Below are 27,493 nucleotides of genomic sequence, written 5' to 3' on the forward strand. Positions count from 1 at the left end.
CCTGAACAGGGTCCAGTAACCATCACAGTGGCAGATATCCAAGAAAGGGTCTCCAGTATGAAGAGTTGGACAGCACCAGGGCCCGACATGGTTCACGCCTACTGGCTAAAGAAGCTGACTGCACTCCACGAGCGTCTGGCAGCACAAATGAACCAGCTGCTAGTTAACGAGAGACACCCGGAATGGCTAACCGAAGGTCGGACGGTCCTGATCCCCAAGGACCCCAAGAAGGGACCGGTCCCATCCAACTACCGACCAATAACCTGCCTCAGTACTACATGGAAGCTCCTGTCAGGCATCATATCGGCTAAGATGAACAGGCACATGGGTCAATACATGAGCGGGACACAGAAAGGGATTGGCAAGAATACCAGAGGCGTAAAACACCAACTACTGGTAGACAGAACAGTCAGCCGAGACTGCAAGACCAGACTGACCAACCTGTGCACTGCCTGGATTGATTACAAGAAGGCCTATGACTCAATGCCCCACAGCTGGATACTGGAATGCCTAGAATTGTACAAGATCAATGGGACCCTGAGAGCCTTCATCAGGAACTCAATGGGGGTGTGGCGTACAACACTAGAGGCCAACTCCAAGCCCATAGCACAAGTCACCATCAAGTGCGGGATCTACCAAGGAGATGCTCTGTCCCCACTGCTGTTCTGCATAGGCCTGAACCCCCTCAGTGAGATCATTAACAAGACTGGCTACGGATACCGACTACGGAACGGAGCAGTTGTCAGCCACCTCCTGTACATGGATGACATCAAGCTGTATGCCAAGAGTGAACGAGACATCGATTCACTGATCCACACTACCAGGCTATACAGCAATGACATTGGAATGTCGTTCGGACTGGAGAAGTGTAGTCGGATGGTAACAAAGAGAGGGAAGGTAGTCAGAACTGAGGGGATTGAACTACCAGAAGGCAACATTGCAGACATAGAGGACAGTTACAAGTACCTGGGGATCCCGCAGGCAAATGGGAACCATGAAGAGGCCGCTAGAAAGGCTGCAACCACCAAGTACCTGCAGAGGGTCAGGCAAGTCCTGAGGAGTCAGCTGAATGGTAAGAACAAGATCCGGGCCATCAACACGTACGCCCTGCCCGTGTATATGTCTATGTATATGTATATACATAGACATATATAAAACACCCAGCACGCCCCTGCGGGCGGTTTATCCTTCAAGCTCGGGTCCTCTACCAGAGGCCTGGGAGCTTGAGGGTCCTGCGCAGTATCTTAGCTGTTCCCAGGACTGCGCTCTTCTGGACAGAGATCTCCGATGTTGTTCCTGGGATCTGCTGGAGCCACTCGCCTAGCTTGGGAGTCACCGCACCTAGTGCTCCGATTACCACGGGGACCACCATTACCTTCACCCTCCACATCCTCTCGAGCTCTTCTCTGAGCCCTTGGTATTTCTCCAGCTTCTCGTGTTCCTTCTTCCTGATATTGCTGTCATTCGGAACCGCTACATCGATCACTACGGCCATCTTCTTCTGTTTGTCTACCACCACTATGTCCGGTTGGTTAGCCACCACCATTTTGTCCGTCTGTATCTGGAAGTCCCACAGGATCTTAGCTCGGTCATTCTCCACCACCCTTGGGGGCATCTCCCATTTTGACCTCGGGACTTCCAGGTTATACTCGGCACAGATGTTCCTGTACACTATGCCGGCCACTTGGTTATGGCGTTCCATGTATGCCTTGCCTGCTAGCATCTTGCACCCTGCTGTTATGTGCTGGATTGTCTCTGGGGCATCTTTACACAGCCTGCACCTGGGGTCTTGCCTGGTGTGATAGACCCCAGCCTCTATGGATCTTGTGCTCAGAGCTTGTTCTTGTGCTGCCATGATTAGTGCCTCTGTGCTGTCTTTCAGTCCAGCTTTGTCCAGCCACTGGTAGGATTTCTGGATATCAGCCACCTCCTCTATCTGCCGGTGGTACATACCGTGCAGGGGCCTGTCCTTCCATGATGGTTCCTCGTCTCCCTCCTCTTTCTTGGGTTTCTGCTGCCTGAGGTATTCACTGAGCACTCGGTCAGTTGGGGCCATCTTCCTAATGTATTCTTGGATGTTCGTTGTCTCATCCTGGACTGTGGTGCTGACACTCACCAGTCCCCGGCCCCCTTCCTTCCGCTTAGCGTACAGCCTCAGGGTGCTGGATTTGGGGTGAAACCCTCCATGCATGGTAAGGAGCTTTCTTGTCTTTATGTCAGTGGCTTCTATCTCCTCCTTTGGCTAGCCTATTACCCCAGCAGGGTACCTGATCACGGGCAGGGCGTACGTGTTGATGGCCCGGATCTTGTTCTTACCATTCAGCTGACTCCTCAGGACTTGCCTGACCCTCTGCAGGTACTTGGTGGTTGCAGCCTTTCTAGCGGCCTCTTCATGGTTCCCATTTGCCTGCGGGATCCCCAGGTACTTGTAACTGTCCTCTATGTCTGCAATGTTGCCTTCTGGTAGTTCAATCCCCTCAGTTCTGACTACCTTCCCTCTCTTTGTTACCATCCGACTACACTTCTCCAGTCCGAACGACATTCCAATGTCATTGCTGTATAGCCTGGTAGTGTGGATCAGTGAATCGATGTCTCGTTCACTCTTGGCATACAGCTTGATGTCATCCATGTACAGGAGGTGGCTGACAACTGCTCCGTTCCGTAGTCGGTATCCGTAGCCAGTCTTGTTAATGATCTCACTGAGGGGGTTCAGGCCTATGCAGAACAGCAGTGGGGACAGAGCATCTCCTTGGTAGATCCCGCACTTGATGGTGACTTGTGCTATGGGCTTGGAGTTGGCCTCTAGTGTTGTACGCCACACCCCCATTGAGTTCCTGATGAAGGCTCTCAGGGTCCCATTGATCTTGTACAATTCTAGGCATTCCAGTATCCAGCTGTGGGGCATTGAGTCATAGGCCTTCTTGTAATCAATCCAGGCAGTGCACAGGTTGGTCAGTCTGGTCTTGCAGTCTCGGCTGACTGTTCTGTCTACCAGTAGTTGGTGTTTTACGCCTCTGGTATTCTTGCCAATCCCTTTCTGTGTCCCGCTCATGTATTGACCCATGTGCCTGTTCATCTTAGCCGATATGATGCCTGACAGGAGCTTCCATGTAGTACTGAGGCAGGTTATTGGTCGGTAGTTGGATGGGACCGGTCCCTTCTTGGGGTCCTTGGGGATCAGGACCGTCCGACCTTCGGTTAGCCATTCCGGGTGTCTCTCGTTAACTAGCAGCTGGTTCATTTGTGCTGCCAGACGCTCGTGGAGTGCAGTCAGCTTCTTTAGCCAGTAGGCGTGAACCATGTCGGGCCCTGGTGCTGTCCAACTCTTCATACTGGAGACCCTTTCTTGGATATCTGCCACTGTGATGGTTACTGGACCCTGTTCAGGGAGGTCGCTGTGGTCTGCCCTCAGATCCACTAGCCACTGAGCATTGCCGTTATGGGTTGCGTCCTTCTCCCATATGCTCTTCCAGTATTGCTCCGTCTCCAGCCTTGGTGGTGCTGTTCTCTTATTGTTCCCTTGCCACTGAGAGTACACCTTTGCTGGTTCTGTGGAGAACAGCTGGTTTATTCTCCTGCCTTCTATCTCTCTGGTGTACCTCCTCAAGCGGCTGGCCAAGGCTGTGAGTCTTTGCTTGGCAGTTTCCAAGGCCTCAGGTATGGACAGCTTGCTGTACTTCTTAGGCACCTTATTTGTCGCACCTTTCTGCAACTCCGTTAGTTGGCTAACCTCCCTCCGTGCTACTTTGATCTTGCCCTCTAGCCTCCTTCTCCATGGAGGGTACTGCCCCTTGTGGCTGTTTAACTTGTAGCCAAGCATCTCACTGATCACTGCTGCCGTATTGTAGATCAGCTTGTTTGTGTCGGTAATCGTGGTTGTAGGTATTGTCCGTAGTGCTGCATTAACATCATCTAGCAGACCTTCTGAGGGTACTTCACGTAATCTTGGTAACAGGCTACGGGGGATCCAGGTTTCAAGCTTGGCCATGATCCTATCTTTCAGGTCAGTTCCTCTCGCACTCAACGATCCTTCTCCTATCGCACTTGGGGCTATGTACCCAATCTCAGGTGGGGGTGATGATATCTCCCCCCTGACCTGGCGTCCTGACTCCTCCTTGCCGTAGCATTTGTGTTGTACCTCGTCAATCTCTAGCTGTGAGAGCAGTCCCTTCTTTCGAATGTTGGAACACTGAGCTACTAGTTGTTTCGCCGTCATTGTGGATGTTGGGTATCGAAGAATCCATAGGTCCCTCATCCTATTCATGTAGCCCCTTCCGCCGGGGTTACTTGCGTAGTAGCATTCCAACAACGCCCTGTTTTCGTCTCTTGCCCACCGATGCCTTCTTGTTCCAGTAGCCCACTTTTCGTCAGGGTGCCCTGGTTCCTCAACACCTGACGCGGACCTTGTTGATCCGGGCAACGTCCGAGCCAGCATGCCTTCATATTTATCTGTCTCGCTCAGATATTTATCTGTATCTGAGCGAGATATTTATCTGTATATATATGTATGTATGTATGTATGTATGTATGTATGTATGTATGTATATATATATATATATATATATATATATAACAAAAGAAAGGAAAAACAAACACTCCGTGTTTCTTGCAGTGTATTCCCGTTCCAGGCCGGGGCTTTCGATTGGGTCAGTACTGCTGTCGCTGTAAAGAAGGATACTACAGCCCTGACGTATCGCCTCAGGACTCAGGTAAGTCAACAGATATTAAGTAATCTGTTGGTTTAACTGTGAAACTCCCTGGAGGTTGCTGCCTTAACTTTGACCTAGCAGCTCTGTCTATTGTTTTATGTCCAGATTTGGGGGGGGGGGATTTACAAAAATCAAATCTAAAAATATGTTTTTCTTTTTTCGGAGGGTCATAGTTGATTGACCACACTGTCAAAAATTGACCACTGTCACTTACTTGTATTATACAAAAAAAAAAAGTGTCAAATGTGTCATTTTTCTTTTTTTTCTGCATTTGAGAAGCAAAGATATGGACATTACTTTTATTTGTTTTGCATCAAAGAACAAGAAAGTGATGGTAAAGTGCAAACTGTGCCCAGGCGACGATCAACTATCCACTGCTGCTAACAAATTAACTCTTTTCAAGCATCTGCAAAGGCAGCAGGCTACCAGGTCTCTTTAGGCTGGTTTTCTTAGTAGTCAGACCGTTTAAATCATAGATGCAGCCACCATGACAGCACCCATTGGTTTTGGACCATCTACAACAACAGGAATTGTGCTAATTATTAAACCAGATCTTTCAAAGTCAAAATTCAAAACTAAAAAAGATTATTTCAAAATTAAGATGAATCATTTAGACCCAATCTATGCAAACCTTTAACATACTGTTTTAAGCTCCTTGAGGAGTTTGCATGTATATGAGGTTTTGCCATGGTTTTGTGTAGGTTGAATAGATGTGTGTGTCTGTATGCGATGCAGATAGAGCCCCTGTGAATGAGAGTGACAGCAATGGTATGTGTTACCCGAACATGCCCATCTGTCTCCCCTGCTGGCCGGGCTGTAAGAGCTGCCAGGACGGTACCCCATGCTGGGTGCAGGAGGACTGGCTTCTTAGGTCTGGTGTGCTCGCCATCCAGGGGGTCTTCATGCTCCTCATTTTCATCAGCATGCTGGTGGCCTACCGGCATCGTCGCAACCGGGTGAGTCACATCTTTTGGCTTAGCAAGGCCACCATATAGATCATGTTTAGATGGAAGGTTGACGGTGACTGCTGAGCCAAATACATTATGTTAAAAAAATCAATCCAGTTTTTATTCATCATCTTATTGTATGAAACTTTTAGTCTGATAATTAATCCTAATCATAAAATCAACCGCAGATGCAGCAGTAGTAGTAGCATAATCCACATTACATTAATGTGTGTTATATTCTGTAGTGCTGTTTGCAACAATTTCTCATAATAGCTGTTCCTCTCCTCCTCCACCCGCAGCGGATCCGGGCTTCTGGCCTGCTGCTGCTGGAGATAATCTTGTTCGGCTCCCTGCTCCTCTACTTCCCGGTGAGTTTCTGACCGAGCCAGCCGACTGAGAGCCCCACAGATTAGAGCTCTTCACGGATCACTGCACAGCTCCATATCTTAGATTATGTGACAATGGACGATTTGTAGGGAGGGTGAATGGGTTGAGGGCGTGTATGAGAAATGCGAGGGCGTGTTCATCGTCGGCACATTTCATAACCTCCCTCAGCTCCGGTCATAGATTATCAATCAATCTTTAGATTCATTTTACCAATTAAAGAGGCGTTAACATAACCCGGATGTGATTTTTTTTCTTTTAATCCATCTGAAAGTGTCAGTCAATTTGATCTACAGAGTGATTTAGTGTGTGCAGAGCTGGTCCTGTGCTCCGCATTACAGATGATTTAGTTTAATGTCGAGTGTGTCAACATGTTAATGGATTTTGAGAGTATAATAGAGCAATTATTCACTTCATAAGGTGCTTTGTATTTGGTGGTTGCATTAGATTGTATATGTAAAAAGAAACATGATCATATAATACGTGTGGATACGAGCGGCGGAAATGAGCTTTCTCTGAAGGGTGGCTGGCCTCTCCAACAGAGATAGGGATAGTTCGGCCATCTGGGAGGGGCTCAGAGTAGAGCCGCTGCTCCTCCACATTGAAAGGAGCCAGTTGAGGTGGATCGAGCATCTGACAAGGATGAGATGACTCATGACACGCTGGAGAAATTATATCCCTTGGCTGGCCTGGGATTGCCTTGTTGTTCCCCCGGACAAGGTGAAGGAGAAGGCTGGGAAGAGGGAGGTCTGGGCTTCTCTGCTTAGGCTGCTGTCCCCGCAACGGATGGATGATCATGAGACATGAGACGATCCTAATACTGAAACAGGACTTTTCTTGGCCTTTGATTTGGAAGAGGCCAAGCTTTAGCTGAGGTGTGGTGAGATGGTGGGGTAGCATTGCTGCCCTGCATTCTTGAAGTGTGGGGTCCAGGGTGCTTGCAGTTGCGGGTGCTGGCTCTGGACTGGGTGACCGGCTTCTTTCGGCTGGCTGCTTCCTGGGGTCATGGCAATTCTGTAAAGTCGCAGGGCTAATACAAAGAGACAGACAACTATTCACACTTACATTCATACCTATGGGCAATTTAGATTCACCAGCTATCCTGACCCCACTAACTGCATGTCTTTGGACTGTGGGAGGAAGCGAGCCCACACAAACACAGGAAGAGCATGCAAACTCTTAAAAAAAAATAAAAAGGATAAAATAAAAAGAAACTGGATATCAAGATGAGCCTATAGAGAGTTTATAGAGCTCCTCTTGGCAAAGTAAATGTGGGTGCAGACCATATGCAGCTTGTTAAAGCTGTAGGCAGGACAGCTTAAAAAACAAAACAAAATGCTGACTTTAACATTTCAAGAATATTTAAGTGATGATCTTCAAAGCTATCTTTTTTACAGTATAATATATAGGATGCATTCATTTTTAAGATTTATTGAATCTGCTATCCAAAAGTAAGATGTGTAGTGGATTGCAGTGTTTTGCACACACAGTTAAGTGGACCTATTATGTTATATATGCTGTTACAGTGGTAGGTGCTTCTATGAAACAGAGTCATCTTACAAGTAATCCATGCAAACAAAAAGCTCAGGATTCAGGACTCTTGGCTCTGTGTGATGTCAATAAGAAGGGCGAACTCTGCAAATACAGAAGCCCCTCCCACATGTCATTCAAACCTATCGATGATGGGCAAACTAAAATACAGTCAAGTCATCTCACCTTTATTCAGATAGCAGCCTGCAGGTATATTTGGTATCCATTTAAGAGCTAAATAATAATAACAATGCCAGTAATAAATGCAAATATCATAAATGTCAATTTACGTGAATAAGTACTTGTAAATGTAAATGTAGATTTAATGTAATAGAGGCAGATGATCTGCAGTTGCAACCCTTAAAGGGAGCAGCTGAAAGAAGAAAAAGAAATGTAAATGCAGAGATACATGTGTCAGTTCATTTTGTGTAGAACTATACAAAATGATGATGCAGATGAAAGCATGGAAGGCAAGAATATACAAACATGAATACAGGATATATTTCAGTTATGAAATTAAAGATCTAAAACCTGCTGTGGTGACGTAAGAGGTGGAAGCAAGACTGGAAATGAGCAAATATTTGGGATCATGTTGTGTGAGGGGTTTTTTTTTAATTCAAAGGTGACCTGCAGCCCACATAGCTGACTGTAGTTCTGAAAGCCCCAGATGAAAGGTCAGAGTTCGGTCTGTCATCTCACTGGGGTGTCGCTGAAGTAAAGTTGCCATTTCATCTACAAATAAATCCCCTGCATGAAGGAAGGTTGTTGACCATCCCACCAACATACTCAAGCTGGTTTTGAAATCCACCATGACCCGTTAACGTAGCAGGATTTTCTAATGTCAACAAAAAAAGATCAATATGAGTGTCTCGGTGTAGTAGCACCTGTAGTAGTAGGTACCTTTTGGCTACTTAGTAACTACTTTTTAGAGAACAACAACTGTTGTCCCTCTGCACTCATTAGTTCAGCTTTATAAGAACAGCAGCTTTATTTTTATATTAATGAACTGAACTGGTTTTATTGAGGAGGATTTGAGCTTTATTATTGGATATCACTGGCATCTAGAAGTCATCAGGATATCTGTGTTCTCATTTTTAGCCTCAGCTTTAAAGTCGGTTTTTGAGTATATAGTTAATAAAGACAATGTCAGATCAGAAGAGAGCTTGGTTTAGAGCCCCATGATGCAAATCTGCACTGGCGAACACAGGTTCCCAATAAATAATCACTGGAGTTACTGGATTATTGCATTGATTCATTTATTCTGTCATTGATTGTTTTATTTTGCTCAGCTTACTCACTGCACTATATCTTTGGGTTGACCAATCACATTATTTCTTTCTGCTGTGCAGCTCCATCTATAACAGAGACCCCAATCTGTGTTTGTGTGCTGGCCATTTATACTGATTAAACGGGCCTTCCTGCCATGACTTTTGTTCTATAAGTTGTCACTCTAAACAGTTTATTCTGTATAAGCAGTTTGAACACAGTGATGTATGTTTGCATTTACATTATCACAAGATATAGATTATGCTCTTATCCTGAGTGGCTGACACTGTTTTGCTCATGCTACCATCACAGCAAAGTGATTACAGTCAGGCGTGATGTGCGCTTATACGGACAGCAGAGGCATCAGTAAAAACAGATGTGGTGTGTGTATGTATACACTACCAGTCAAACCTTTGGACACACATTGTCATTGAAGGGTTTTTCTTTATTTTCATGATTATTTACATCATAGAAGACTTCAAAACTATGAATGAACACATATGGAATTATGTAATAAACAGTGTGAAGTTTGAAACAACTCAAAACGTGTTTGAAATTTGATTAGATCAAAATAGCCACCCTTTGCTTTGATTACTGCTTTGCACACTCTTGGCCTTCCATCAATGAGCTTCATGAGGTCGGCACCTGAAATGGTTTCCCAACAGTCTTGAAGGAGTTCCCAGAGATGCTGAGCACTTGCTAGCCCTTTTGCTTTCACTCTGAAGTCCATCTCATCCCAAACTATCTCGAATGGGTTTAGGTCAGGTGACTGTGGAGGCCAGGCCATCTGGGGCAGCACTCCATCACTCTCCGTGTTGGTCAAATGGCCCTTACACAGTCTGGAAGCATGTTTGGGGAACTCAAAGTTTTAGCAATTTTGTGGACTGACTGACCTTCAGTTCTTAAAGTAATCGTGGACTGTTGTTTCGCTTTAATTAGCTGACTGGTTCTTTCCATAATATGAATTCTAACAGTTGTCAAATAGGGCTGTCAGCTGTGTACCAACCTGACTTTTGCACAACACAACTGATGGTCCCAACTCCTTTAAGAAGGCATGAAATTTCACAAATGAACCCTGACAAGGCCCACCTGTGAAGTGAAAACCTGTTCAGGTGACGACATCATGAAGCTCACTGAGAGAAGGCCAAGGATTTGCAGCGCTGTCAGCAAAGCAAAGGGTGGCTACTTTCACGAATCTTAAATATAAGAGATATTTAGAGTTATTTATCAATTTTTTCTTTGCTACATAATTCCATATATCTTGCTTCATATGTCCAATGTCTTCAGTTTGTCAATGTGGAAAGTATTAAAAAAAATAAAGAAAAAACATTAAATGAGAAGGTGTGTCCAAACTTTTGACTGGTAATGTACATACAGTGGTGTGTTTACCTCCTTCTATTTTTTGATAAGTTTGTCACACTTAAATCTGTTAGATTATCAAACAAAATTGCATATTAGACAAAAATAAGACAAGTAAACACAAAATGCAGTTTCTAAATGAAGGCGTTTATTTTTAAGGGGAAAGAAATCCAAAACCTACATGGTGAAGAAGTGATCGCCCCCTAAACCTAATAACTGGTTGCGCCAACTATCTATACACCAATAGAAACTGTTGGTTGGTTGTGTATAGCTGTAGTTTTTTTTTTTACTAAGCATTTCTTTCTTTGTCTCTGCAGGTCTTTATCATGTACTTCAGGCCAAGCACCTTCAGGTGCATCCTGCTCCGCTGGGTGCGAATGCTTGGTTTCTCCATTGTCTACGGCACAGTCACACTTAAGATGTACAGGTAGGTTAGCACCGAGAGTAGTCGATACTAACATTTAATGTAGTTAAAATTAAGTGCTTCTGTTTAATACCTTCTCCTTAAACATCAAAGCACAGTGGTTAATGGCTTTGAATAAATGCTCAATTTCTTGAAAAATACATGAACTTTACTGTAAAATATTTAGTTTATTTTACTGGAAGATATTTTGTATGATCTTTTTCTGAGTGAGCTGGAAGGAAATTAGGCCTATTTATAAATCCACAACTGCATTCAGTTATAATTAAATAACATTTGGGTTCAGTGAGTATCTACAAATATAAATCTCATATCAAATAATATGAAATTGATCATATTTGTCATATATTTAATATGTTTTGATACAGACACTATTTGTGGTCAAAGAGCAACTTGGTTTCCACATAACATAGTATTTTTATTTATTATTTAAAATTGATAAGTTAATTGAGTTTTTGGAGTACTGGGAGGACAATAGATGTCTGTTTTGTTTTGCTTTTTAGCAAACAAAACTATATTATAAAGAGACTATAAAATGATTCATTTCAAAACTAAGTTAAACCACTTGCCTTTAAGACTGTGTAATTTTATGGGGGGAAAAGAGCATGTTCCTCTTGAATTTATATGCGTATACTTATCAGCTAAAGTTTGCTAACTTGTACACCCAGAGTGTACCATAAATGGGAAGACTTTGTTTCTGATTTCTGTCCTTTCAAATAAACATTGAGTGATTTATTGGGGATTTTCTCAAATCCACAAAGGTCTACGTATAAGCTAAATGTATACATACACTCACACTAATATTTGGTTAAACGTCACTTGGCAGGTTTCAAGTTGCACCGTGATCCTGGATCTTTTGATAGCCATCAACAAGTTTCTGGAATAACTTTGGCTGGAGATTTGAACACCCTTCTTGGCAAAATTGATAGAGTTAATTTAAATTGGTTGGTGTTCTGTCACAAACCTCGGTTTTAAGCATAGTCCCTAAATTTTCAATAGGGTTGATGCTTAAAGAGCTTTGGGAAGTTCATGTGTTAGCTTACTTTCTTAATCCATTCCAAAACCAATTGGAACACCCAATTATGTCCAAGTTTTCACCATCTGCCTGTTTATTTAAGATAACATTGAATAATTTGTGATAATCGGTGATTCCTGGGTTGTTTCTAAACTTCCTAACCAATCTCTTCTGTCACCCTTCGGGTCTTCTGCCAGACCTTTGCAAAGTGGTAACACATCTGGATGACTTGTACTTATCTACAGTTGTTTGAACTGATGATCTTGAAATCTGCAGTTGTTTAGAAATAGCTCCCAGAGATCTCCCCAGCTTGTATAAATCTGCAATTATCGTGGAGAGCAAAAATTATTCTGTGGATTTTTGTCTAACTTACATTACTTACTTTGAGCCTAATTCCACTGATATCAAAAGTCTCTCCAGGCAAAGACATCTCTCAAGAAACTTCATATTGAAGTGACATCAAATTCAACACTCAGTCACTGACTTTACTGTTTACTACAAGTTGCACCAGTTTGTCTTTAGTACCCAAATACTCCACATTAAGGGCCAATACTGCTCTTGTTTTGGACCAGAGTACTGAAGGTGTTCCTGTCACGCACAGCCCAGAGAATGCCCTACATGTCCAGCCTCCATTTACTGAGAATTCTGGGAGTGATGCTGATGACAGTCAGCTGGTTCCTGTGTGCATGGACGGTGGGTGTTATGCAGAATCGTGACAGAAACATTCCAGTCTTCATCACAACCAACACACCTGATGGACAGGGCTTCAACATGTGTTACCTTGACCGCTGGGACTACATGATGGCTGTAGGTAAGTAAACTACATGTAAAGAACCTGTTAAGAGTATCAACAGCATCATTAAACATACAGTAGCTGTTACAGTGATTCTATTAAATCTCAAAATGTACCTATGTCTATATCTATTTACAGTTATGATAAAAAGAAAGTAAAACCTCTTTCACCTCTAAGTCTTTATGCATAAGGACATAATAAAGATAATCTGATTCATTTTAGGTCTAAGAATTCAGTAAATACTACTTTAGATGTGTCATCATCATAATCAGGCTAGAGCCTAACCCAGCTGTCATTGGGCGAGAGGCGGGGTACACCCTGGACAGGTCACCAGTCTATCACAGGGCCAACACATAGTGACAGACAAGCATTCGAACTCACATTCACACCTATGGGCAAGTTTACAACTTTATTATTATAGTTCATTACAAGTCCATTTTTACACTTATTCCTTAAAGCAATAAATTAGACAACAAAGTAGAAGGCAGCGTTGGTACAATAAAATCCAGTGGGGCACACAGGATCACTTTGTCAGCAATTCACTGGGATTATCTTGACAACTTAAGTTCTAGGTAAAAATAAAAAAGTATACATCAGTAAATAGCTGGCCATTAAATTATAAGAAACCAGAATATATCTTAAAAAATAATTTCACTGTTGAATAAGCTTAAATGAGACTTCTTTGAATTGCATTCAAGAAAGGTATTTAAGTTGTCACCAGTATTAAGAGCTTTAGCGCACAACATAAAGCACCACAAAACTACTGTTAGGGTGAAGTAAAACTAGTTTCAACATTTGTACTGTGTATTCTTGAACATCCAAGTGATTATAAAGTCTTCTGCTACAGCTGAGCTTCTGTTCCTGTGCTGGGGGAGTTCACTGTGGACTGCTGTAAGGCCAGTACCCTCAGCTTTCCATGAACCTCGTTACATGGGCATCGCCATCCACAATGAGCTGCTTCTCTCCTCTCTGTTCCACCTGTTCCGGTAAACAGTAACCAAGACCACTAAGGTCAATGTGTCTGAAAAGAAAGGCAGTAAAGCCCATCACATGCTTAACAATATGTCTGTGTACCATACGAAATAGAAAGCCAACACACGTTGACGTGGGATGATTCTATATTTTCTGCTTCCCACAGATTTACCTTTCCATCTCTTCATCCTGATTGGATGCTTCTGCTCTCCTTCACACACACCCATGTCACCATCACTGTGACACTCGCCCTGCTCTTTGTTCCCAAGGTATTCCACATTTTTATGTCCATAGTGCCAGAGTAGACTAATTATACAGTAAGAATTAGTGCAGTCAGCGTTAATCTCATTGAAATGACGTTACACCATAACCTCGTTAACGCAGACCGCCCTGTGCGTGGGGCTGCACTGTGTCAATGCGTTAGCGCGGTTAGCTGGTTAACACGTTAGCGCCATGCAGCCCCGTGCACGGGGTGATCCGCGTTAACTCGCTAACGGAGATTTGCCGCGTTAACGTCATTTTAACGAGATTTACGCTGACAGCACTAGTAAGAATAGAAAAAAAGTCATGGAAAATGGATTAGCGCTTTTCTACTGCCCTTGGCAAAAAAAAAAAAATTTACTACAAGCCTCATTCACACACATTAATATATTGTCTAACAGTCACATACACACTCACATGGATGCATCAGGGATAACCCTGTGTTCTGTATCTTGCCCATGGATATTTCAACATTCAGAGTAGCTGGGACTCAAACCACTTATTTTCTGATTGGATGACATGCTGTAAAAATCTAAATGATATCTCACAGTATTCTCAAACTTGTTAGCTTTATCTTTAACTACTTTAAGCATGTAACTCGACTTTATGTTAAATATAAGACCTCGTTATATAATGCTAACGATAACCGCTAACTCAGCATGGTCTAGTTCTGCTTGAAAGCCAGCCAGTATGCTAATGTATGCTGAATGCTAATATGTATTAAGCTAACATGCTACATTTACTTAGATATCATAAAATGTTGGTGGAACTCACCGCTGTTGCCAAGTGCTTACTCATAGGAGTTCGTCTGATTGTTGGGGTTTCCTCTTTATTATTGTAGCTTCTTTACCTTACAATATAAAACACATAGAGGTGACTGTTGTTATGATATGGTGCTATATAAATGAAGTAGAATTCAACTGAAGTGGAAAGCCTTCCAATCAGTCCTTCTAGTTAAACAATGTTCAAGACTTCTTTCTGTATGTGTAATTATTACTTATGGACTGTGTTGAGTCAAAACCAGTTATCTTACATGTGCTTCTCTCCTATGTGTTCCACAGTTCCTTTATGTATCCAAACCTGGGAGAGAGGAGATTGCAGCAGAGGTGTATGAAGATGAAGTTGACCTGCGGCGCTCTGGCTCCTACCTCAACAGCAGTTTTCACTCTGCATGGAGTGAGCACAGTGTGGACCCTGATGACTTTCGGGTAAACACTGTTGTCCCCACAGAACGATGTTATCACTTTGCAGTAGGGCATAATGCACATAATATGGAAGAAATTCCAAAGGCTACATTTAAAAAAGAAAAAATAATTATCCCTTAATTTTAATTATGTTTATATGTAGATTCAATAAACAAATGGTAAATATGTTATAAATGAAATCATAAAGTAACAGTAAATACAGTTAACTGTAGACTGAACAAATTTCTATGAACTTTCTCCACCCTTCAATCCTTTGCTTTAACCTGAACTGTGTTCTTCATACTTGAAAACTCTTTACCTATCCTGACTCTCCTTGTCTTTTCCTCTTCTCAATCATTTCAACCTCTATCTCATCAATTCCCTCCTTTCTTCATATGCATCAGGATGAACTGAAGAAATTATATGCCCAGTTAGAAGTCCACAAGACGAAGAAGATGGCTGCAAACAACCCTCATCTACCTAAAAAACGAAGCTCTCGATGTGCACTGGGGAGATCCCTTATAAAACGCATAGCTGAAATCCCAGAAACGATGAGCCGCCAGTGCAGCCGTGAGGAGAAAGATGGATCCTTCCGCAGTAGAAGTGGGAATCATTCTGACTCTTTTAGAAGGTCTACAGAGACGGTCAGTATCAGTTACAGAAGTTCAATGAAGTCAGCATCTCTATCACCATCACCATCCATGCGTAAGTCGCAAAGTGATCATCACTATGTCAGGGAACGAGAGTCTTTGCACACCTCCACATTAAGGGCCAATACTGTGAAGAGATCCTCACAGCGATCTGAGACAGACTCCTTGGATATACCACCAGGGGTCTGTAAGTCAGCCAGTGCCCAGAATCTGACGATTGATACCAATCTCTTGCATCCTGATCACAACAGACTTCATAAATCTTGGAGCCTAACCTCAACTACCAGCCATTCTATGGAGAATATACCCAAGGTTAACAGAGCCAACACAGTGAGGTCGAGGCCAAGCCTTTCTATAAGTGACCAGACCAGGAGTGCTCTCAAATCTGAGTCATTTGACAAGGCTGAAATCTGCCCTTGGGAGGTGGAGCCAGAACAGTCAAGTGACAAGAACCAGAAGCATGTCACATATGCAAACTCTGGGGATGATGAGGAAAAAAGGCCACCATCTCCAATTGCACTTATCTGTCCTTGGGACCATTTGCCACCTGTAGAAAAGAAGTCTTCTGTGGACAAAGGCCTACAAGGTGAAATCGAGTCCCCCAAGTCTACCATGTCTACAAGTGCACCTGGTTCTCCAAGACCAAAGATTGTGAAGGATCAGCGTGTTTTCTCTTTCCGCACCACTACAACCGCTAAGTGGCTGACTGTGAAAACATTGATGGGATCAATTGATGCAGCTAGCAGGTCCAGCAAGGATGGAAGCTTAAATAGAGAAGATTCTATTTCGCAAAAAAGTCAGGAAAGTGCTTCAACAACACCAAGGTCAGGAACATCAAGACATCCTAGCATTGAAAAGAGGTCACTCCAGAAAAGAAGCATGACAACAGCAGATGGAAAACCATGTCTTGTTAAGCAGAATGCAGTCAGACTCTCTTCTGGGGATTCCTCTGACAGAAGCCCACGAAGGCTTGTAATTGTAAAATCTTCTATCCATCCATGTGATTCAGAAGATATGCAAAAAGATGGGACATATGAACACGTGCTTTTGTCGAGGCAGAGTAGTAAACGTAGTAGTATAAGTTCTATAAGCAGCTCCAGAACCCCTTCAACTCACAGAAGAGGTAGTTATCGAATTACTCCAACCCGTAATGTTCCTCATACAGATGTATGTTCATGGGATATCGCTAGTGGAGAGGGACCAAAGAAGCAGCAGAGCATCAAAGCAGATGTCTGCCCTTGGGAATCACAGGTATCTGAACGATCTAACGTATGTCCTTGGGAATCTCAAGAGCAAGCGAACATGAGAAGACAAGGAAGTGGTCATGGAGAAGTGGGTCCTTTGGAATCTCAGGATATTCCAGTTGTTTCTCACACTATCCTTTCTAAAGATTTACAGGCACAGCAGCCTTTAAAAGGCATATTAAACATATGTCCCTGGGAGACTTCAGAGTCTCCCCAGCCTTCAGTAATACAAACTAATGAATACGCTAATGTTTGTCCGTGGGATATGCAGGACAAGGTTGAAGGTGTATACGAAAATTTAAATCCTTTAGAAAACAGGGGAACACTGACAGTGCCCCTTCAGCGAGAGGTCATGAAAGCTGCAATCTATCCTGGTGCATCAAGTAATGAGCAACATTACCATGCAATATCACCTGCCTCAAACTGGGGTAAACACATAAACAAAGCAGCAGCAAGTTCTCCATGGGATTTCCCTGATCCCCCGACAATCAAGGAAAATATTTGCCCATGGGAAGGCAGTAACACGGAGCAGACAATTACAGAATCAACTCCACAAATGACAATAAAGGTACATATTTGTCCCTGGGAAAGTGAACAAGACAATCCAGAAGATTTAGAAATAGATACCTCACTCTTGAAAGCTACTTCAGAACATACTGATGGAAAAGACAGCACAAGAGTTAATGTATGCCCCTGGGAAACAGCACTACCTGAAAAAACTGCAGCGACCAAAACAATGTCTCAAGAACTTAAAAAGCCAGCAGAGGTTTGTCCATGGGAAATAGAGGAACCAGAATCAGGAAAGCCAGAGATCCCCAAAATATCAGAGAGCACCGCTCGAGCAAATGTTTGTCCATGGGAAACAGGTGAAGCAGGGACAGTTAAAACTGAAGTATCAAACGCATCTGAAAAACTACAAAGGAAGGGCATTTCCCAGGAAAATGTTTGTCCACTGAAAACAGAAACCCCCAAAGTTCTGAAAAAGCAAGACAGCACAAAAGCAGATGTTTGTCCATGGGAGACTGAAGAATCAAAAGTTCTGAAAATACAAGGTAGCGCTCTGGCAAATGTTTGTCCGTGGGAGACTGAAGACACTATGGCTGCCAAAAAGAACGATAGCATTAAAGAAAATGTTTGTCCGTGGGAGACTGAACAACCAAAAGTTCTTAAAAAACAAGATAGCACTCAGACAGATGTTTGTCCGTGGGAGACTGAAGACTCTATGACTGCCAAAAAGAACGATAGCATTAAAGAAAATGTTTGTCCGTGGGAGACTGAACAACCAAAAGTTCTTAAAAAACAAGATAGCACTCAGACAGATGTTTGTCCATGGGAGACAGGAGAACCAAACATTCTCCAAAAACAAGATAGCACTCGGGCAGATGTCTGTCCATGGGAGACAGGAGAACCAAACATTCTCCAAAAACAAGATAGCACTCGGACAAATGTTTGTCCATGGGAGACAGAAGAACCAAAGGCTGCCAAAAAGAACGATAGCACTAAAGAAAATGTTAGTTCATGGGAAACAGAAGAACCAAAAATTCTCCAAAAACAAGATAGTGCTCGGACAGATGTTTGTCCATGGGAGACAGAAGAACCAAACATTCTCCAAAAACAAGATAGCACTCGGACAGATGTTTGTCCATGGGAGACAGAAGAACCAAAGGCTGCCAAAAAGAACGATAGCACTAAAGAAAATGTTAGTTCATGGGAAACAGAAGAACCAAAAATTCTCCAAAAACAAGATAGTGCTCTGGCAAATGTTTGTCCGTGGGAAACTGATGAAACCGTCCAAAAGAAAAGTATCACTGGAGCAGGTGAAGACAAAAATGATATTCCCAACAGTGACAAGGATGTCATAGAAAGTCAGAGCTGCCTTAGTGTCGAAGGAACTCCAGCAGACACAAGCCCTGAGCAAACAGATGAGTCTAAGGCAAACTTAGCCCTGGGCAGGCGAGATGCTCTGTGCCCTTGGGAGATGTTAAGGAGCACATCTGGCTCATTCACTGACAATGCGTCAGATATCTTTACATGGGAGCCAGAGAATATTCCAGAGGAAGACGAAGAGGACGATGCCGAGTGTGCTGCTGAAGCTCTTGTATTCCCACCTGACCTATAGCTTTATACTTTTGTAGCTACTGTAGGCTCAGCTATAGAAGAGCTTCCCTGCAGCTGGCAACGGCAAAATTTCTTTCTGATGGATTATTAAACAATAATTAAAGAGTAGACTTGATTAATGAAATTTGACAAACAGTCGGGCCATGCCCACATGTCTAAAATCCTGGAAGGCTAGACTTGGCTGGACACTCCAAGTTGTGCAGACCTGACTGAAAATACATTTTGTAATGTACATACAGAAGATTTATGTACCCCATACATTTAACACAAAAAAGATTTTTACATGATAGAAGGGCATGTAAAGCAGTTAGCTGAAGTCCAATGTCTTTGTTTCTGTCCCCCATATTAAATGCAAATGATTTTGTGCGTCTTTGAGTGACGTCACTCAATTTTGCCATGAGATCAGTATATTGATGGCTGAGCTACAATTATTACAAAAGCTGAAGTTAAGTCAGCACTACTCTCAAACAAAAGTACAACACAGGGTGTCTACAGATACGACACTTTGGAATACTCCTGCCCCATATAAATATACACCAGACAACTCAAAATGTCTTAAAAAATCATTTGTTCAAACTAAAATAAAATACAAACTGTCAAGCAGGAATACAATGGACACAGTTACATTTCAAAAGTATTGATAAAACTATGCATACTTCTTTGTTTGGGTGACTCATTTCCTGACAAAAAACTAGTGTTTACTATTAAAGTGGACCGACTATGCTTTCATTTTCGGTCATGCTCACTGCCACAGTGGTAGCTGCTCATATTTGAACACAAAGTTTTTAATGGTGTGTGAAAATTATTCTGTGAGTCAATAGCTTGGTTTCAGACAGTTCTATCTACTGTGCTCATTATTTGATATCATTGGGAGGGGATATCCCTAATGTGGTCACCTCAGGCACCCACCAACTGTTTATACCTTCTGTTGTTGAGGAGCAACTAATCAAAAGGAAGATGGTCTAAAAAGATAGGAAAGAAAGATAAAACAGCTTGTTTCACACAGTGCATGAACTTAATCTGAACTCCGAGTCAAAGAAAAACATATGAAAAACATTGCAATCACCACAGAGCTGTTGTGTAATCACCTTTTGAAAACACTGCAGCTATTTGATAAGGCTGATTACGTTTTTAAGCACAAATGACTTAAGCCAAAAGTGGTTTGCACCACAGTAGTAAATGTTCCTTGGTTGTTTAACAGATCTTGACAATATTTTTTCTTTAAAGACAACATCTTATGATTATCAGATGGTCATCATTCACTAATCACTTCTTCACATCAAACAATGCTTTTAATTTCAGTGTGTGATATTAGTGAATGCTACTTTAAGTTCTGAATCACTGCTCACAGATTTCAGAGTTAGCTTCCAAGTTAAAAAAAAAACAGTAATATGTGGTAAATTCTGGACTTTAAATATCAGCAGTTGTTAGTTAAGATGTAATTAAGCTGCATGTCCATGCCAGCAAATATTGTTTGAAATTCATTGATGGTTATCATCAGACTTTATGCTGCTACAGTGTCATACAGTGATTTTATTGCTTAACTCCAGTTGTTGGCTCCAAGTCTTTTTTTTTTGTCAGTGGACTGACCTAGTTTTGTAAGCAATGTTTGTGTGTTGTTGTTTTTTTAATGAGTGTACTGTAAATTGTAGACACACACATATATATAGTTGTAACACATCTTGATTTGTGCTTACAGTAATTTGTGAAAAGAAAACCAGGTGAGACACTTTATCTCATATTTCCTGAGTATATCCATCGCAGAAATAAATTACTCAATTTCTGTACATCTGACCACTTTATTTCTTACATGTGCACAATCAATTTAATAAAACAATAAGTTTGAGACAAAACCATCATGAAAAGAAGGTTTTATTGGCTTTCTGTGCAGTAGTATCTAAAATTCACCTGCTGCTTCCAGTGCCTCAACAACCAAAGCCCCTTTTCAATCAGAAACGAGCCTCATAGGGAAGCCTGGTTTCCTGCCGAAGTGGACAAATTATAACCAGCCACAGCCAACTTTTAAACAACATTTGGCCCATGAATAACACAGTCCGCCTGTGGTTCGATGAAAGGCGCAGCGCCCCCTGGTGGCTCATTTATACCACTGTACTGCCTCTGGTTTAGGAACTTCATAGTTCAGGGCATCAAATTCTTCCCCTGGCTTCAGCTCTGGACCAGGAATCATGACCGTCTAGAAGAAGAAAACAAAGTGGAATCTTATTTAAATGTTGGTGAAGTCCAAAAGCCTTCTGCAGAACGTGTGCTGGCATATTTTGTTCCAACAGCAATCAACGTTTAAGATCAGAACAGCAGAAAGGTTTCATAAAAAGAAAAATAAACTTCTCTAGTTTACCTGTAATGTTTTCTCCTGAAAACAATCTTTAGATTCTCTATCACAGTGGGGGGGAAGTTTTTTTTGGTTTGAGTTCATGGACAAAATGCAAGGAGGCGTTTCACTGACAGATTGTGACTGACAGAAGGCAGACACATACTAACCTGTATGATCAAAGCTAAAATAATTTATCTGTCACAAATGTCTCAATTAGTGACTAAATACTAGAATCAGAATTCATTAGAATATTAGTATTAGAATAAAAGGTATATACAGTAACTTATTCCAATGTTATCATGAACCTCTAGTAAAGACTGATCAGATTCTGATACATCACTTGAGGCATAGTTCCTTTTATTATACTGACATAGATTTCCTTTGCTTTCTTGCCCTGAAGCCCAAATAAGAGACAGACACTAATTGTTCACAGCTGATCACCACAATCTCTTATCGACAGATGAATTAGAATGAGAAGTTTAGTAAATCATCTTCACATCACATCATGGGTTTTTTGACAGTATGACTAACGCTTTTTTTTGCAGAGCTCTGATGCTGATGGTAAAAACACCTTCCAGGCAACATTACAGCTCCATCTGCCACATATATCTGAGCCACAGCAGGGACTGACTCACATATTTAAGGTGATTACATTCTCAGTTCTCAGCAGTGATGCATTTAATGCAAGCCATCTCCTGTGTCACTCTCGCTTTGCAAAGGCTTCTGTAGACTTAACACAACCTCCTGGTTTGCTTTTTCTTTACTGAATCTCCCTGACACGCTCGTGTGGGAGCAACTTGTAACAGATTCACCTTAATGCAGCAGATCACCAGGTTTAAATTCCAGGTGACAGGAGTGGTAATTATTAACTACCTTTGACTCAAAACACTGTTCTACAGTATATTTCAGTAGAGCTGCAATTGTATTTACTTGCATTATCTTTTCAGACAAATTACATTTTACATACAAAATACGACTGTCTGCCGTGTAAAAAGTGCAGATTTCAACCTGCTATGATGCAGCCTACGACTGCCTAATTTCATCTTGTTGTATGAATGTAGAATTGGGGTGACACAATGAAATCATCTCCCGAAGTATTTAGAACAGATCCAGCTCAAACAGCAGAATAGCATCTCCTCTGATCACATTTGACGAGGCGGCTATCTGACATTAGAGCTTTTTTTTTCCCTGAAGATGTCAAAAAATGTGGATATCCTTTAGATAAAGTTGACTGCCCTTCTTGTTTTCTTTGTTGAGTAAGGCCAGAAGAAGCCACACATACCGTATAAGATGCATTTAAACAGCTTGTTTAACATGACTGCCGATTGTCATTTTTGTCCAGGGTTGTGGATTTTCAGTCACTGAAGAGGCAGCATTTGTAATATTAGCTACGTTTAGTCGGCTGTGAAAGCTAGAAAGATGCTAAAATTGAATGGAAGTGCTCCCTTGGTCTTCATTGGTGCTCTATATTACAGTGTGACACTAATTTTGGATAGATGAAATGTATAGTAGTGTGTGCTTTCAAGGCTCTAGTCTGCCAGGTCCATGAAAACTGAGCTTAAACTGCAGAATACAGCACCCTGAAAAGTGAGACAGTTTCATGATAGAGGTCCAGAATAAAATTTAGTGTAAGGGGAAACTTTTTGTATTTTTATTTTTTATAGAAGAAAGGCTGAAGGCTATTCAAAAAGGACACAGAAATGTATTATATTTATGCAAAGAAAGAAAAAAATATCAAAGCTTGCAATAGCTAACAGATTTTGTCTGCCTTGTTCATGTGCCCATTAAAGTGAAGTATGAACAGGCCAGTTAATAACAGTATTTTAATTAGCATTTGACAGGGAGAGAGCCTTGGACCTCTGCCTTTTTCTTACTAAAAGATAAATGTTTAGAGTAGAGGGTCACCTTAATAATTGGATCCTTGGCAGGGGCCCAAGATGGCACTATTTTTCCATGTAACCGCCACCGGCCGTAGGGGTTGATGAGATGCCTTTCTATGACCAGGTACTCCAATACATCCTTCGGCTGCTCCTCGCTTCCCAGCATTAACCTCCCGAAGCGGTCATAGATGGCCAGAGTCTGCACACAGACACAGACAGAGGTAAATTCAATTAGTCGTCTTAACACTAATTGTAACATGAACGCAAACCTAACCCTGCGTTTGATTTAGATTTTTCATCACTTCCATAAACACAGATGTTGTGGGACACACAGATTCCAAAGCAACTCTAAAAACTGGCTGCAGGGCTACTGGTTTCACTTTAGCTCACATGAAAAGATTAAATTTGTCCCAGAAGGGGCATTTGAAAGCTGCCAGACAGTTAAAAATAAGAGCTGAATTACAGAAGGAGTAACTGACCAACAACATCGAAACCTGCAAAAAAGACATGCAGCCTTAAAATGTGTGTGTTCACAAGTCAAACGGCTTCTGGAATAAAATCAAACCTGCTTTTGCTCGTTTTATGTACTGACAGGGCAAAAAAGGTCGTTTGTATGTCATCTTTCAACAAGCCAATATAAAATGCTTTATGTTACTGTCATGAACCAAACAGCAGAAGGCAATGTGATAACATACGCAGAAGAGTTTTTCAAAGAGAGTCCAATAAAATACAAGATTAGAAATAGAAACATGTCAAACAAGGGAGTAGCATCTCAGAAGTGATTCGTGTCCGTCTGACAAAGGGACACGTTCAGTGAGTGAGGAATAAAACTTATAATAAAACACTAAAAAATGTACTTGCTCAAAACTGTTCTGGACAATCTCACACACATGAAAACACCAACACACACAAATACTCATACTATACTGTACCTGCTTGGAGTGCATGCGAACCGTCACCTGCCCATACAGGTTGCCTTTGGAGACCATGTCAGGGCAGCGGGCATGGACCACTCTGGGTGGCTCCAGGGACTCCACAAACCTCCAGCAGATCGTCTTGTATCGGTTACCCCTTGTCATCTCCTGAACACAATGCAGCCGAACAGAAGGTTGAGTACAATAAAACAAAGAACTGAATTATCTCAAGGATCATCAAAGGATAAACTTACAGGATAACACCTCTCAGTCACCAAGGAGTGAAGTTTCTCCTTGTTGAACCTGAAATTCAGACGAAAGATTTTAATCTTCATCTCTAAAACTGAAGCCAGAGAGTTTTCATGACACGTTGCTTTACTGTGCATCAGCCTCTCGTATCTTTGTACATATATCTCATATACAGCTAGTAAAATGTATCACCCCCCAAAAAACATCCTCACTGAGCAAATGTGTACTTCAAAAAAAAAGAAAAGAAAAAATGTTGAAAAAATGATAGTTGTTGGCGACGGGTCGCTTGCTCTGAGTATTTCAGAAACTGCTGATATCCTGGGATTTTCCCCACAGTATCATCTCCAAGGTTTACAGGGAACATCCAGTGAGCAGTCCGGCCATTCTCCTCTGTCCTCTACCAGCAACGAGGCATTTTTGCCTAGAGAACTACTCCTCTCTGAACACACCACATGTGGAACCTCGAATTAGATGGGTTACAGATGGGTGCCGCTCCTGTCAGCCAAGAACAGGAAAACTGACGCTACAGTTCGTATGAGCTCACCAAAATTGAAAAACTTGGTCTGACGAGTCTCAGATTCTGTTGCAGCATCCAGATGGTAGAGTCAGAATTTGCATAAACAACACGAAAGCATGGATCCATGTATTGTTCAGGTTGTTCTTGGTGTAACAGCATATGGGGGGATTTTCTTTGGGACCTTAGTATCAACTGCTCAACGTTTAAACTACCAGAGTATCTTCGCTAACCACAACCATCCATGATTTATGAGCACAGGGTATTCATTTCCTGATGGCTGCTTCCAGCAGGGTAACGCATGTCACGAAACTCTGACTATCTCAAGCTTGTTACTTTAACATAACTGAGTTCACTGCACTCACATAGCTCTCAATCTAATGGAGCTCCTTTGGGATGTAGTGGAACGGGAGATGCATATCATAGATGTGCAATCAACAAATCTGCAGCAACTGTGCGGCGATATGGTCAATGAATCTGTGCCAAAGACTTTAAGTCAGGTCTGAAGGCAAAAGGGGTCCAAGCCAGTACTAAAAAGGTGTACCTAATGAAGTGTCTGATGATGGTCTACAGATTAGGTTTGATTACTGTAAATGTGCATCATAACTATCATGATTCATTGTAATGTACTTTGGCTTACCACGATAACCTGTTTATCACTACAGGTTGTTTCATTATCAGAGCTGAAGGCTGCCTGAGTGCGTCTCGCACCTCTATAAAAATGTGCCACAGTAATAAACACTCCTTGTCAGTTGACTACGTGAGGTGAGACAGGGGTTTATTTTCTTACTGTGTCAGGGCGTGGTGAGCTTCAATAAAGATTTCTTGAGCTTTCTCTGCAAAATCCTTTGTTGTGAACACGGAGTCGTGCTCTTTGATTTTACGAATCCTGAAAGAACAAGAATACAGTTAGTTCACCATAAGATATTCAATGAATTCAATTAAGCAGCTGGATTGAGAAGATAATCGTTCTCAAAAATATCCAGAAAAGAAAAGCATCAGCACAGCGACAACACAAAGACACAAAGAAGAGAATCTCACGCCAGCTGTGAGGCGGCACTTTGTCGTATCTGTTCAGTACGTTGTTTCAGGCCTTCTTTAGACAGAGTGGAAAGACGAGCATCACCCTCCGGGGGTATGTAGGGGTCGAAGATTCCCGCTGGTAAAGAGAGCAGACATGAGTGATCAGCCAGTGTGAAGCCTCCGAGCAGGGAAATGTTTCAAAATAAATCATTCCTGCTGACTGATTTAGCAAGAACAATATATAACCCTACTTAGAGCACTAAAACCCTCTGTTTAGCGTCTGTGTAGCACTGACATCTTATTCAGGACACTTAATATCACCCATTCCTGGATATAAAATACATTTAGTATTAAATAATAAAAATATAAACATACATTTTTCAAATTTTTGTTAAATAACCACAGACAGACATGAAGGGGATTTTCCAGGCCTGGCTTTTTATAGAAGATAACCGCCTTAAAATATTCTGCAGTAGATCAAAAACGTGAGAAAACCATGAATCATCATATGAACATTGCCTGATGCTGCTGAAGTGAAACAGAACACAGTTACAGAGGTTTTGTCAGAGACACAATTTTAAAAAGTTGAAATTTCTTTCGGTATTGAACAGCAGAAATGAGGCCGGATGTCATTTTGGATTTAAAAAACAAACAAAAAAATGTCAGACAGCACCTTATACAGCGGTAGACTGGTGCATAATAAGCAACCAAAAAATGCAGAAAACAGAGATTTTTGATGGGAAACTGGTCTTTAAGTACGCTGAGATAGACCTGTGCAGGGAGTGTGATTTTATTTTGGGGAAGCAAAACAGCAAAAGTACGAGAAAATTCATGGCAACGTTTTTCAACGTGAAGCATAGTTTTGATCTTCTTTTGCTGCTGGTTCAGTGAATTTTGGTCGGAGAGCGATAAAACCTGCAGCTTCAGAATCTATGAGCTGTTGGCTTTCAGCCCCGACGACACGTACACGTCTGTGTCGTCGGGCTGCGCTTTGTGTTTACATCTTTTTGTGAAATCAGTTTCCCTGCTCTTTAATCATTTGCTGTTTAAGCTGTTTGGCAGTTGAAACGCTGAGATTCTCGCATTTCTAATAAAATACATTTATCTTTAAAAATCGACTTGGGATTTAATTAACTTGTAATCTCTGTTTTTTCTTAGCTATGGGCAAATGAAACAATCAGGACCATCTTCACATTTTTACCCAGAACTTTTATCAACTGAAATATGGCAGAAAATTAACCTTTACCACGTCTAGTTATATGCTCTCTATACAAGCAATTGTTGTATGTAAAGACGATGATTATGCTGTAACACCTAATTAGTAAAAGAAATGTAAAGATAAAATATTGAATACTTATCTAAAAACAGTTCTATGACATGAACTCCTGTGTCTGAAGCAGGGAGGAAATGAAATATAGAATGGTCGTGTGAACTGTTAGCTCAGCACGCCAGATTCCTTTTCAACAACATCTGTTACTGATCCTAATTTCATGTTGTATCTACAGATTACATTCAACAGCCAGCTAATGAAAACTTGCTCCCAAAGCTAAAACTATTTAAACATAATGCCCTTGAATTAAGAAAAAGGTTTTTCCGCACTTTACTGTTATGCTGCACAATTTTTCAGTGCATGTTTACACAAAGTGTTATAATAAACTCTATAAAACGCAACAATAAATAGAGTTGATGTCCTCCAACTTATCTCTGTATCGTTTCCCTTTGCTTTAA

General features: G+C 41.8%; 2 protein-coding genes across 3 annotated transcripts in view; one reads left to right on the plus strand and one right to left on the minus strand.

Moving 5' to 3' along the window:
• gpr179 (G protein-coupled receptor 179) overlaps positions 1-20,706 on the plus strand; it is a 32,800-nt gene extending 12,094 nt beyond the window's left edge. The window contains exons 3-11 of the mRNA XM_085275850.1: positions 4,613-4,709; positions 5,445-5,665; positions 5,956-6,024; positions 10,513-10,622; positions 12,204-12,442; positions 13,272-13,410; positions 13,563-13,665; positions 14,719-14,865; positions 15,246-20,706. Of these exons, the coding sequence (XP_085131976.1) occupies positions 4,613-4,709; positions 5,445-5,665; positions 5,956-6,024; positions 10,513-10,622; positions 12,204-12,442; positions 13,272-13,410; positions 13,563-13,665; positions 14,719-14,865; positions 15,246-18,854 (4,734 nt within the window). The 3' untranslated portion in view covers positions 18,855-20,706. The remainder of the gene's footprint in view (positions 1-4,612; positions 4,710-5,444; positions 5,666-5,955; positions 6,025-10,512; positions 10,623-12,203; positions 12,443-13,271; positions 13,411-13,562; positions 13,666-14,718; positions 14,866-15,245) is intronic.
• Positions 20,658-27,493, minus strand: part of mrpl45 (mitochondrial ribosomal protein L45) — a 9,398-nt gene continuing 2,562 nt past the window's right edge. For both annotated transcript variants that reach the window (XM_085275852.1, XM_085275851.1), the window contains 6 exons: positions 25,784-25,901; positions 25,533-25,631; positions 24,234-24,282; positions 23,998-24,147; positions 23,091-23,264; positions 20,658-21,047 (listed from right to left, as the gene is read on the minus strand). In XM_085275852.1, the coding sequence (XP_085131978.1) occupies positions 20,949-21,047; positions 23,091-23,264; positions 23,998-24,147; positions 24,234-24,282; positions 25,533-25,631; positions 25,784-25,901 (689 nt within the window). In that variant the 3' untranslated portion in view covers positions 20,658-20,948. The remainder of the gene's footprint in view (positions 21,048-23,090; positions 23,265-23,997; positions 24,148-24,233; positions 24,283-25,532; positions 25,632-25,783; positions 25,902-27,493) is intronic.

This window comes from Mchenga conophoros, linkage group LG6, assembly GCF_057382185.1.
Source record: "Mchenga conophoros isolate Kocher_MC1m ecotype Shallow Benthic linkage group LG6, M_conophoros_male_GT1.1, whole genome shotgun sequence".
NCBI classification, from domain to species: domain Eukaryota; kingdom Metazoa; phylum Chordata; class Actinopteri; order Cichliformes; family Cichlidae; genus Mchenga; species Mchenga conophoros.